Raw genomic sequence first — 14,129 nt, 5'->3', positions numbered from 1 at the left:
CTTTAGATGGGAAACAATTTTCCCAATCCAGATGTGTCCCAGGATCTTTTCTGCCTACCCAGTAAATCCAAATCTCTCTTGGGATAACTGAGTGCTTGATTACAATGGATATTATGTAAGGGGGGAAACAGAACGCATTAGCTTTTGACCAATTAATGTTTAAACTGTAGCTCAAAGTGATAATCAGAAAAACTGCGGCTTCAATCCTGCAACTAGAGCTGCATGGATAGATGCTTATGCTACTGAAGCCAGTAGGGCTCCATAGGTGTCTCAGGGCCTACCTACTGGATCTGCTTGGAGGATCAGGGTCTTAGTTTGATTGTAAAATGCTAGTGTCAGCTTGACTATTGATCCAATGCTTATTTTCTGTTTCCTGACATACAGCAGAAAACTTAAATGTTGTCAATATTTGATGTCGGTTCTTGAAAGTGTTACAGCTTCATTAATGAGCAAAATTAATGGAGCAGTTGTAATTCACATGTTGCGTTATTCACTCCTCTGTTATTTATGACCTGGCCACTCCATTAAAAAGTTATTTATTTTCTATTGAATGCAAGGAATTACTGTACATCATATATGTCAGAGTACTGCAACAGTTTAATAGGGAATGCAACAAATTACCCCTCAACTTTAAAACTTTTAAGGATACATTCTATATTTTCCACACATTAGACTGCTTTCCATAGTAGTAATGGCAGTATCTAGCTAAAACCATAGTACATTACAAGACAAACTTTTGTTTCTACCATCTATGGAAAAAAGAGCAAGCCAATCAGAAGCAAAATCAGGTGTTTAAAGAATATGAAAAAGTTTGGGAAGTTTTAGTTTCCTCATTAGCATTCAAGGGATGTAGTTATCTCCTTTGTACTTGATGCCCTGGATATATGATATATATTTAAAAGCACTAATGTAATTTATTATTCTTGATTATGCTATTTTTCTTATAATGCAAAAATAATCACTCGACACCAAAATATTAAATATTGATCGGTATTCCTTATAAAATGGGATTTTAAAAGACTTGGCTTATGAATCATAGAGTCATAGAAGTGTAGGACTGGAAGGGATCTCGAGAGGTCTTCTAGTCCAGTCCCCTGCAGTCAAGGCAGGTCTAAGTATTAAAGACCATCCCTGACATGTGTTTGTCTAACCTGCACTTAAAAACCTCCAATGATGGAGATTCCACAACGTCTATAGGCAGTTTATTCCAGCGCTTAACTTCCCTGACAGTTAGGAAGTTTTTCCTAATGTCCAACCTAAACCTCCTTTGCAGTAATTTAAGCCCATTGCTTCTCATCCTGTCCTCAGATGAACAAGAACAATTTTTCTCTCTCCTCTTTGTTAACAACCTTTTATGTACTTGAAAACTGGTATCATGTCCCCCCTTAGTCTTTTCTTCTCCAGACGAAACAAACCCCGTTTTTTTCAATCTTTCTTCATAGGCCATGTATCGGGGGTAGCTGTGTTAGTCTCCAGACTCCTTGTTGTTTCTTCATAGGCCGTTTTCTAGACCTTTAACCATTTTTTGTTGCTCTCCTCTGGACTTTCTCCAATTTGTCCACATCTTTCCTAAAATGTGGTGCCCAGAACTGGACACAATACTTCAGTTGATGCCTTATCAACGCAGGGTAGAGCAGAAGAGTTACTTCTCATGTCTTGCTTGCAACACTCCTGCTAATACATCCCAGGATGCTGTTTGCTTTTTTTACAACAGTGTTACATTACATATTTAGTTTGTGATCCACTATGATCCCCAGCTCCTTTTCTGCAGTACTCCTTCCTAGGCAGTAATTTCTCATTTTGTATGTGTGGAATTGATTCTTCCTTTCTAAGTGGAGTACTTTGCATTTGTCCTTAATGAATTTCATGAGTATCTAAACCAGTCATGTCTGTGTGGGTAGTTAGCACAACTGCAGTTTGGCTCTAAAATATGGTTTGAGCTAGACATCATTAAAACAATATCATTCCACCTTATAGCTATGCTTTAATGGAATGTTCATTAAATGCATCAATTACTATTTGAAACTGAGTCTGGTGGATAAACAAATATACTTAGAAAAGACCTTTTAACAAGCAATACTCCTGGGGAAATTCTGCGCAATGCAGAATTTTGCAGAAATTAATGTTGTGTACACAGAATTTCCTTTCCCCCACAGAAACTCACTGCAGTGCTGCTGGCCACCACTAGGGGCCACTGGACCCAGTAGAGCCCAGGTTGCACATAGAAGACACTACTAGGGGGAGGGGAAGGGGGAGGGAGCTAGAGGGTTCTCAGCAGCGGCAGTTCCCAGCACACCCTGAGGGAAGGAGACAGCATGCAGGAAACTCCATGCAAGCCTGGGACCCGGCATCAGGCTGTTTCTCCCTCTGGATCCCTGGGCTCTGAGGGGTAGGGGGCAAGTGTCTGGGTTAGGGGGCATGGCTGGGCTTTGGTGGGTAAGGGGTGTGAGTATCTGGGCAAGGAGGGGCATGGCTGAACTCTGGGGGTGTGTGCGGGTATCTGGGCGGGGGGCCCTGCAGCTGGGCTGTGGGGGGAAAGGGGTGTGGATATCTGGGCTGGGGGGAGGGGTTGTGGGTGTCTGGCTCCCTGCTGGGCTCGGGGGAGGGGGGAGGAGAAGGAGGCAGAGAAACAGGAACTGGGTTGTCATAGGGGTTTAACTCTCTACTCCTGGGGGAATTTTTTGTGTGTGGCTGTACTGTTACAGACATACTTGCTGATAGGTATTTTGAAATAAATTACCAAATTAATTGAAATGGGCATGATTATGCAGTGTTATTTTGACAGAATTTGCAGAATTTTAAAATGTGCGCAGAATTTTTAATTTTTGGTGCAGAATTCCCGCAGGAGTAAAGCAAGAGATTTTATAAACCAAATAAGTTTTGAAGTCCCCAAAATTAGGATCCAGACAGAATTTCTTTTAAAGCAATCCTCCCAGCCTCAATCATTTTGAAATGGCCAAGAGAATAGCAGCAGCTGCTTATTTTACCAAAGGGGTTTAATATTGCACTCTGATGCCTATAGACTTTATTTCATGTTCAGCAGGGCCACCCAAGTGATGATTCTGAAAAAAATCAACTTCTAACAACTGACAAAACTTAATCACAAATGGAAATATTCAGTTTGCCAAATAAAAGATTGATTGATATGAAAAAGGACTTACATTTAGTATTATAGGAATAAGTTTGTTAAAGATCATTATGATTTTAAAGAGTAACAATTCAATGTTATTTTTTTTAAAAATACTCCATTCAGACATCCACACTCTTTTCAGCTTTCAATTTCAAATAGCTGAACTTCCCTGTATCTTAATAATTTTGGTTTTAATTATGTTTCAAAACTGTTACTTGACTTTAATTATATTGTAGTTTGTAAAAATTACTGATTTCCTCTTCCTTCCTCCCCCACATTTTCCTAATCTGAGTCAATGCCTGTCTGCTGTGTGTAAAGAAGGAACAACTTTAGAAAACCGGGTCTTAAAATCCTCCTTTTTACATACCTCGTGGTAAAAGTTGTTTAAATTATGGGAAACAATGTTTTTTCATTAACTTGCAATGTTTTATTAACTGAAACTTTTGAAAGTACTTGGGACTTTATTTCACTGTTTCCTTATACTTCTTTTAAACAATTTTGTCATCTAACAAATATTTTCTTATGTTGCATGTTTTCCTTCTTACAAGGTGATATTTTCTAATCCTAGAAAAACTTGCCAGAGTGTGTATTATGACAAACAAGGCTAAACCCAACAAAATGTAACTTTTGTTAGACGATAATTTGCTAGAAGCTGGGAATGGGTGACGGGATAACTTGATGATTGCCAGTTCTGTTCATTCCTTCTGAAACACCTGGTATTGGCCACTGTCACAAGACAGGATACTGGGCTAGATGGACCTTGGTCTGACCCAGTATGAGCATTCTTATGTTCTTAATCCATGATATTTTTTGTTTTTGTTTTTTTACTGCTAAGTTAAAATTGATTATAGTTCAGCAAACTTTCATTTATATTGTAAAGTCTTCTCATAAAAATGAAAACTTTGTTTGAAAAAAAACTTTTGATGAATTAAAAACCTCATACTTAAAAAAAAAGTCCAATACTTTCATTGTACCATAACTTGAATTATAAGTAAGATTTCATTTGAACAATACTTGACCTATCCTGCACTCAGACTGAAGTAATGGGACTCCATTTAGGTGTAAAGGTTCCACCCATCTGGATTTGATGGCAGGATTGGGCCTTAGGAAAGCCTTCTACTGTTGCAGCATAGCTAAAATATGGAAGATGAGACTGAACTGGGCCTAGACAAAGCAAATGTTTCATAAGTAAAGTGGAAAGTCACAGGCTATAGGTGGTAGACATGGCACGGCACAGTCACAGATTCTAAAGCAAAATCACAGCCTGGGAAGTACTTTGTTCTGTTTTTATCTTTACCAAATTCCACCTAATTTGTGTCTCCCCCAACCATGCATCAGTTTTGTTTTTTTAAATATACACCACCAGCTCCATCCCAACAACTTTGATAGCAACCCTGTATTTATATAAATCAGGGAGCAAGACAGTTAACATCTGACAATGGGGAATGCTTTCATTCATGCTTGATTTTACATCCATGAGTAGTCCCACTAAAGGTATGCGTCTGTGTAATTATTTTCTGGATCTAAGCCTAATTTATTTCAGTATTTTACTGATAGTAACTGTGTTCTCTCCCTAAATGCCCAGTGCTATATAGAAAGGATAAAAGTTTTGAAAATTCATTTGTTTCAGCGGTCCAAAAATTAGATACACACTATAATAAGAACAAAATTCGGTATTATTTAAAAAAAACCACAACACCTTGAGAGGTGTGATTTAAGTCCCCTGAGAGAGATTTTTATAAAAACTGTGACAGAAAGAGAAAAGTCGCTGGGGGGGGGGGGGGGGCTGACTATCTTGTGCCAATTACTGCTCTCCTCATCTAATGCTACTCAACACAAGCTGCTCCCAGCTTCATAGCCATCGAGCCTCTTCACCCCCACCTCCTCCAGCCCCCCCTTCTCCACACCCATCTGCCCTCCCTAGCCCCCCTGAAACTCCCCAGCCATCTGCCCTCTCCAGCCCCACTTCTACCAGCCACCCCTCCTCTCCATCCACACCCATCTGCCAGCCACATTGCAACTTCCAAGCCATCTCCCCTCTCCAGTTCCGCTACCACCCCAACTCTCCCCAGCCCCACTTCCCCTCCTGTCCCCAGTCATCTGCCCTCCCCAGCCCCACTTCCCTTCCTCTCCCCAGCCATCTGCCCTCCCTAGCCCCACTGCAACTCCCCAGCCATCTGCCCTCTCCAGCCCCACTTCTACCGGCCACCCCTCCTCTCCATCCACACCCATCTGCCAGCCCCATTGCAACTTCCCAGCCATCTGCCCTCTCCAGCCCCACGTCCCCTCCTCTCCCCAGCCATCTGCCCTCTCCAGCCCCGGCTGCCCTCTACCTCACCTCCAAAACTACCCACTGTCCCCAACTCCCCCAGAGGCTCCCCCCAGCTCCCCGCTCCATCGGCGGGTGCCTGGGGCTCTTGGGAGCGGCAGCCCCGGGGCCCGCGGGGAGACGCCGCGCCCTGCCCCGAGAGGCCGCCTGGGCTGTGGCGCAGGAGGGCTCGGCGTGGGAGCAGCGCCTGCGCGCCTGTCCCGCCTGCTCTCGCTCTGGCCCAGCGCTGGGACCGGCCGCGGCAGCCCCGCGGGAAGGAGGGCGGGCTTGAAGGGGCGGGAGGCGCACGCTGTTTCCCTTTCTCTTTCGCTGGGCAGCGCGGCTGGGGCTGCTGCCGGCCAGAGGCCGACGGGCGCCGCAGGTACCGCTCGGGGGGGGGGCTGGGGCGGACACGGGGCAGGAGGCGCCGCAGGTGCATGGGGGGAGGGACAGGAGTTTTCCAAGAGGGAGGGAGCACCACACCACAGCCCTGAGTCTGGGCCGTGGTGCCCCGGCCTGCCCAGCGCTCGGGGAGACCCCCCCCCCCCTTCCCCTCAGGCCGGGAGACGGGACCAGAGCGGGGAGAGCCGCCCTCCGCCGGGACCCACTGTGAGGCCTGTTTACGGGCTGTGCCTCTACTGGAGGAGGAGTTCGCCCTGTGTGTGGTTCAGTGGGACGTTCCCAGGCTCCTCCAGGGTTTACTGAAAATCTCCCAGGGTCCCGGCAGCTTGAACGCAGCACCTGCCCCCCACCCTCCTTCTCCCCCAGCCCTGACTGTCACCTTGCCTTGGTCACTTTGCTAGTCTCGTAGTAAGCTCGGGGGGTGGGGGCAGGGACACTGGCTTAATTCTTGTCAGCAAAGCACCTAGCACTGAGTCGGTGCTGTGGATTGCCCCATGCCAAGGACTGTGACACTTGTCTGCTGGGACATCGTCATCATTATTATGCTTCTCCTTTCACATGCCTTGCAGGTATGAAAACACCCAGCCCAGAAAAGGAGCAGGAGTTATGAATGATGTCTCCGTGAGAGGTCTTAAATGTCCATCAAATGCCTGGAGAGGTGCAGTTGCACAGAGCAGCTCTTGTGAACCACATCACCTCCAGCTGTCAAACTCACGCCTCTGGCCTAAAGCGCTCAGCCAGCATCGCCTGCCCCACGAATGGCTACCCAGAGGAAGCACTTGGTGAAAGATTTCAATCCTCATATCACCTGTTACATCTGTAAAGGATATCTTATCAAGCCAACCACAGTAACTGAATGCCTCCATACCTGTAAGTAGTACTTTGCAAGGTATCCATCCTTCACAAGTAATGCTTCCTCCAGATATCACCACTCATTTTTTTAAAAATGTATAGCATGAAAGATTGTAAAGTGTTTCAGGATGTTCAGCTTGCTCAGCTTGGATATACACTATTATCATTGAAAAATCTCAGTGTGGAGTACTTTGGGCCTTAGAGTTAATTGGGGAAGAGAGAAGTCAAATATTTCAAAGGGATTTGTTATGGTTCTGGCAGTATACTATACTTAAAATTACAGTATAGTGTATCCAGTGTACATTTCTAATAACAGAACTATTGAACTGAATTATGGGGAGGGAAGACTCTGAACTAAGCCAAGCTCTGCCAGTTGGTGAGAAATTTTCTGTCTGCACTGAAAATGAGTGGTTGAGGCATCTGCAGAAGACCCCCCCCCCCACCTTTGAGTTTCTGCACATGGAACTGACTACAGCTTTACAATGTATAGCCACCGATGTGGGAGCCACTCCCCTTGTGGAAAGTTGAGTTGCTACAACAGACTGGTGACTATCCAAGAACTACTTTTCCTGAGAATTCTTTCATTTGCAGAAGAGCACTCTGGGAGATATAGCACAGGAGGAATCTGTTGCAGTGAGGCATGTCCTGCTGATCTGTGTGCCCAAAATACCTATATTCTTCTGATAATGGAAGGCTTCCAAAACTTCTGGGGCTGTGGATTGTTTTCACTTCCAGTTCTTTAACCCCAATCAGCCTTCAGAGTTCTTCAAGCCTAAATCATACTATTCTAGTCATTTAGGCTGTAATGGATCACACAGGGTGCTTCCCGAACATAAATGCTATTCTCTCGGGCATGGTGTTAGTGCTGTGACTTTTCAGGGACTCGACCTATCATTTAGCTAATAAAGCCAGATCCAGATGATGAAGACATTGATGAATGGCATCTCCTCAGCCTGGATTCTCTCTTCGCTTCTCTCCCTTTAGACCAGATGTACTGTATTAGCTTTTCTTGGTAGAGAAGTTGTAGATGCGGCTGCTCTGCCACTTGTAATATTTAGGTATCTGGACAATGGTCTTAGTGCAATGCTAGTCATAAGTAACAGCTGGGAATTTTAAACCATCCTGTGCCTTCTGAATGATAGAGACAGGAAGAGCTCTCTGGGATATCTTACACACAGAGTATAGTCCTTGCAGATCAGGCTCAAAGAGCATCATGCTCCTCATGTGAGCATGTAATGTCTACTCAGTGAAGTTCAGGAAGGAGGGAATACTAGCTTTACCATGATTTAAGGATGCCAGTCCACACAGAAAAATTACCTGGGCCAGAATTTTCAAAACTGTTGTTTGTTGCATATTACATAATAATAACATATCTATCTAGCAATCTGTGTCTTTGACATAAATTACAAAAACAAATCTCCCTGCTGAAACTGCCAGCATCTCCTAACAGGACTGTACCCACATCAGAATTCCTACAGAACTTCCCAACCCTCCACAAACAAATCTCAGTCCCTTTCCCCTTCCCTCCTCCAAAGCCTAAGTAAATGTGTGACTTGCAGTGTGTCCTCAAGGTCAGTAAACCCATCCAGTTTTGGAACAAGGTGAGTCCTTCAAGGAGGATACCCTACCACCAAGACCCCTCCATTTGTAAATAGAGGGAACTCCAGTTTGAGTCTCTCTGCTCCTTGTAATTGTGACAGTAAGCATGTACTTAAATAGGCAGATAGGCACTTAATGGAGCGTGTAAGTGGAAGGTAAGTGCCTAAGCAATTTTCAGAAGCGTGATAAAGCGCGTGCAAGTCTGCAGTAGATTTTGGGGAATAGTTGGTCCTTTCATGGAATTCTACATTGTGTGTAAGGGAGTGGCTGATTAACGGTCAACCTTATTTGTGCCCTTGAACAAGTGAAGTGTTTTTTAATTATAATTTTAAAATCTCTAACAAGGACATTGTTCGAAAAATTAGGTTATTTTTAAAGCTGGTATATAAAGAGGTAAAAGTTTAGTTGAATAAAGTAGGTGATCTACAGAGAAGCTTTTCTTTGTATCATCTGTCTTGTTACTTAGCTGTGGGTCAGGGCCACATGCTATGTGGATCCTCTGGTCCTTCCATATGCCCCCTCTTGCTCCAATGGAGTGGAGGCTGGAGTAGCCTCTGAGAATTGACTCCACTTGTCATTGAGTTTTAGGCCTGCACTTCCCTGATTTGGGCTAGATTCTGAGGGAGGTTTTGCCCTATAATGAGCACTTCTATTGAAAATTTCATCTTATATAAACAGAACAGTTATTCAGTGTAAAATGCAATATGTAAAATATAAGCAAATCTCTTGTTCCAATATGAGACTTCTACTTAGTTGCAATCAGTGCTTAGATACCTTTGTGATTATCATTTAAAAGTATCTTAGAGATGCTCTTCCCCTTGAGCTATTTTTGACATAAAGAAACTAGAATGGTATGTAAATACAATTGTTTGCAGTCTTGTTGTAGCTGTGTTGATCCCAGAATACTAGAAACACAAGGGGTGGGTGAGGTAATATCTTTTATTGGACCAGCTTCTGTTGTGGAAAGAGACAAACTTTCAAGCTTACGCAGAGCTGAAGAAGAGCTCTCTGTAAGTTCAAAAGTTTGTCTCTTTTTCCAACAGAAGTTGATCCAATAAAAGATATTACCTCACCCACCTTGTCTTTGTAAATACAGTATCAATCATATGTGTTCCTTCAGTGTTGATGTGGGTGCAGCAGCACTGACACATGTATACATAACTGTTTGGCTCAGTGCAAGGGTTTAAAAGTGGAAAGTGGACCATCAGTATTAACAATTATCCTATATAAAGGGAAATTAGCGCACTGTATGACATGATTTGTATGTTAGTGAATTAAAGGTATGTCACACTGGTGCTTTTAAGCTGTGGTAAGTGAGTCGTGAAACTTGTATAATGGTTTGCCCTAAGTATCATGGTGCAGCCAAAAATCAAGTGTATCTGACAATTCTCTCGCTTCACTGACATGCATGGCATATGTCTCAAAATTCTGAAACCTATCTCACATTTTGTTTATTTTTTTCTCCAGTGTGTTGGCTGTCGCTTTGTGTTGTAATGTAAAAGAAGACAGTTAAAATTGTACCATATTTGTGTATCTCATACTGTAAGTGTAAAGGTTTTTATAAGGTGTTAAATAAATACAGTTATCACTTAAATTCCTGCTCAGAGATTTTTCCCCCTATTCTAGAAATGTCAAAGTGATAGACCCAGGAAAATGTGCAGAGTTTTCCATATTATGAATAATAGAATAAGCTCATGCCTCTGACAGATGAAAATATTGGTTGATTAGACCTACTCCTATAGAGGAATCACAAGTCCGTACAAAGTTTTTGAGTGTTAGAATTCACATTTTGAGTTCTGATTTACTGACAGATATGTAAAAGTCATATATAGCTACTGGTAAACAACTCCCTAATGACAGCACAGTTGTACATAATAAAGAGCACAAGTTATTCTAGTTAACATCAATATTTATTTCAAATCAGTTTTCCTTTTTCTGATGATGATAAAGTGTTTTGGGCTGGTAACATTCAATTTTGGTCAAACTATGCCCTTTTTTTTCTTCAACTGGGGGTAGTGGAGGGGGAGTTCTTATAGTACCAACGCAAGCCATCTTGACATCTGTCCTTTTTGGAGGATGAGAAGATTTTTGCTTATTCTGAGTTGCATGCAGAGGTAATTATCAGTCACTTTTTAAAAACTAAATTACGAAGATCTTAATTGCAGATCTGTAAGAAGTCATTGCAACTACTTATCTGCTTAAAGTGAAACATGTCTTTAAATGCTTTGCTGGATCAGGGCCTTAATGTTCTTCTGTAAATTTTATAGCTCTTTTATATTTGAAGTTTAGAGTATTGATGACTTATTGCGTAGGGTTTTCTAAGGTAATAGTTTGTAAATATATTCATATGACACTACAAATGACAGTAGTGAAGTATTCATATTTAAGAGTTCTAGGTATAAAAAAAAGTTCATATAAGAGCAAACAAGACCAGAATATCAAGTTTGTTCTTCTGTTCTTGTTAAGTCCTTTGAATAATTTTTGCTCTGTAAGGGCTTGTCTATACTTACCGCTCTGGTTCGGCGGCAGGCAATCGAACTTCTGGGTTCGATTTATCGCGTCTTGTCTGGAGGCGATAAATCGAACCCAGAAGTGCTCGCCGTCGACTCCGGTAATCCTGCTCGGCGCGAGGAGTACGCGGAGTCGACGGGGGAGCCTGCCTGCCGTGTCTGGACCGCGGTAAATTCAAACTAAGGTACGTCGACTTCAGCTACTTTATTCACGTATTCTGAAGTTGCGTACCTTAGTTCGAATTGGGGGGTTAGTGTAGACCAGGCCTAAGATAGTTTTGTGTTGTGCATGTATTTTCATACAAATGAAAATCAAGTTCAATATTTAAACAGTCAGAAGTATTAAAATATTTTATTGTTGATTGCTATAATGAGATCTGTGTAGTGAGTCTCTGTGGTTACTGTTTATTGCTATTCCATATTAATACTTTATACCATGCAATCCCAGATAATGAAAGTTCATTTGTGTCCTGAGGGTTGTACTGTGCCTCCTTGATGGCATCTCCTTTCTCCTCTGCACCCTGTGTGTCACAAGCCTGGAGTGCAGCAGGTGTGCCCCTATTGCTGGACTTGTCGGCAAGAGATCCTCCTCATTTCATTAGGATTATGGGGGACCCGCAGTGCAGCCTGGCTGCTAGATCCATCCATCCTTGGGAAGCCAGCCATCAGTCTCTATAATTAGGAGAGCCAGCCAGTGGGCCTTAAAGTCTGTGCCCCAGGCTCAGAGAGACATGAATGCAGACTTTAGAACCTCTTCGGCTGGCTTTCCAGATTATTAAAATGCTTGTTTTCTGAAGATTTCAGGAGTCCCTCAAAGATCCCCATATTATTAGGGTTCACTGTTTTTGTTTCAGAAGTGGTCTTAGTTCTTTGGAGAATTGTTGGAAGAAATTACAAAATAGTTTTTCAGTCCATTTATTAAAGTATTTGCAGTTCACATTTCAATTCAGGTGAAAAATAATAAACAGAAGAGAGTTACTTTGCATCCAGAACATTTTAACAAATTAATAATAGCACACCTATTACTTCTTGCCAAATTATATTCAGTTTTTTGTCTTAATGATGCTAAAATCTGTAATTAATCATATTTGGAAGCAACCACAGTCTGATACTTTTTGATTAAAAACGATAGTAGTGTTTGGGTTAATATAAATTTGTAGGCTCTTATTTTGATGTTGTTGATTCCTAATTCAATATCCATGCTTCTCTGATGATTTTGATTTTAAGATTCAAGTACTGAATGTTCACCAGTGCTTCTACCATCACTGTTGTTAAAGGCTATATATGTGGAGGGAAAAATAGCTCATTTCAACCCATGGAACAATTTTTTATAATTTTCTTTTTACCCTTTTAGAAAATAGTAGATATCAAGTTTTTCAGTCACCAGCATTGCAGGGATTTTTGCAGGAATTCTGTATCATAACTGATTGCAAACTTACCTTAATTTCAGATCCTCCAAAGTCATGGCTAGCTCCTGCTTTGCTGAGACTCCCCAGCATGCACTTTCTCTGAATCTCTGTGCAATGTTGTGAGGAATATAAAACAATAAAAAAAATTGCATACTTATAAACAATACTCTCCTAACCTGTATTCGCTCAATGTTGTAATATCTCAGCAGGTTACAGCTAGTCATAATTTTTGGGAACAAGAAACAGATAAGTTAATGGTGTATTGTCACTTGTGTTAAAGAATACCCCTCTTATCCCTGCTACCAGAAGCATTCAGCATAAGTCTGGTTTTTTTTAATTGCAAGCCATATTGCAAGCAATAATATTTTCTTGATCTAAAAGTTACACTGCAATAATGTATACTTTTATCTAATTATGGCAATTTTTTCTTTGTTACAGTTTGTAAGACATGTATTGTTCAGCACTTTGAAGACAGCAATGACTGCCCCAGGTGTGGCAATCAGGTGCATGAGACCAATCCATTAGAAATGTTAAGGTAAGACAACATTAAACAAAATTTGACTAAATATAACGGTATTTTTGATAACTTCATTGTTCTAAGGAAATGCCATAATTTCTTCTTTTTTATTTTTAATTTATACAAATGCTGACTCCTATGTATATGCTCTAAGCACCCTTTATATTACTTGAATATAAAACTAAATGAATACCCAGCATAACCCACCAGCAGCAAACTGGTCAACTAGAAAGTTTCAATTCCCCCTCCTTTAAATTACTCCCTGTCTTCAAATGCTGGAAAGAAAGGTGACCAATGTAGTTTGACTAACCTTCATTTAGAATAAATTCACTTAAAAGGAGAAAGCACTTTTAAAAATATTTCTGACATCTACGCTTATTTTGCAACTGGGAAAGGAGCAGTGGCACAAACTATGTATTCCCTAGAAAGCTCTTCCAAAACTGCCAGTTCCCCTTCTAGGCCTCTTCTTTTAATAGGTTTTTTTAAAATTTGTCGTTACTATATTTTAATGGTCTGTTGTTTTGCCCATTGCTCTGTTGCCTAATGTTTATATTTAAATTTATTGTTGTTTCTAGTATGGCCTTTCAATGTATTGTTCATTCATAATTCAAACGTTCCAGAATGCACTTGTACCATTTCAAACCCGATCTCTGATAAGTCCCTTTTCCAGATAACTGCCTCACCAGGAATTGCATACAATAAGTTTACATATGTAGAGGATTGCTTGATCTAGGCTTGTGAATTGATTGGCATTAACAAGCATCCTTAAAGTTTAGCATTAAATATCCATAATATACTTTGATTTATTCAAGACATCAGGCAGAAGCTAGACAGAAATCCCCTCTTTAGCAGACAAGAGAACAGTAGACATAGTGTTTTCCATCCCTAAAGGAACCCAGTGTGATGTTATATGAAATAGAAACAACAGAATTGGCGAATTACTATGTCACATTCCCAATGGTATGTTTCTTGGTTTCTCTCTGTCATATTTATAAGTTGCCTATCACCTTGATTTCAACATAAGATTTCCTCAGAAGAATTCAAAGTTTCAAGAAAAAAAATTGTTTAACAGAGTTTTGAATTGTCATGATGTGAAAATGTATTTCATACAGTTAAAGGCATAAACCTCCAATACCTAAATTCTCTATCCTATCTGCCTTGTTGAGCAGCTTTTCCTTGATCCAATTTAGACTAACAAGGCTACCTCTAGACAATGTTCACCCTTAAGTACATAACTAATTTCCCACAGTGCGAAGTACTTACTGTGGAGAGAAACAAATTTATATGAAATATGGACTCCCATAGGCTGTTTGAAAGGCCAAAATAGTTCACCACTATAATCCTCATGGAGAGAATATGGGATATCTATTACTTTTTTAAAAACACATTTTATTTTTTGAAC

General features: G+C 41.2%; 1 protein-coding gene across 3 annotated transcripts in view; it reads left to right on the top strand.

Moving 5' to 3' along the window:
- The window catches only part of PCGF5 (polycomb group ring finger 5), a 73,722-nt gene that overhangs the window by 20,511 nt on the left and 39,082 nt on the right, over positions 1-14,129 (top strand). For 2 of the 3 annotated variants that reach the window (XM_065407425.1, XM_065407423.1), the window contains exons 1-3: positions 5,761-5,820; positions 6,410-6,710; positions 12,649-12,745. In XM_065407425.1, the coding sequence (XP_065263497.1) occupies positions 6,599-6,710; positions 12,649-12,745 (209 nt within the window). In that variant the 5' untranslated portion in view covers positions 5,761-5,820; positions 6,410-6,598. Of the gene's footprint in view, positions 1-5,760; positions 5,821-6,409; positions 6,711-12,648; positions 12,746-14,129 lie in introns of those variants that run through there. The other variant, XM_065407424.1, reaches the window with a different exon arrangement.

The sequence above is a fragment of the Emys orbicularis genome, chromosome 7 (genome assembly GCF_028017835.1).
Source record: "Emys orbicularis isolate rEmyOrb1 chromosome 7, rEmyOrb1.hap1, whole genome shotgun sequence".
Lineage (NCBI taxonomy): Eukaryota > Metazoa > Chordata > Testudines > Emydidae > Emys > Emys orbicularis.
This window is presented reverse-complemented; position numbering and strand designations above follow the sequence as displayed.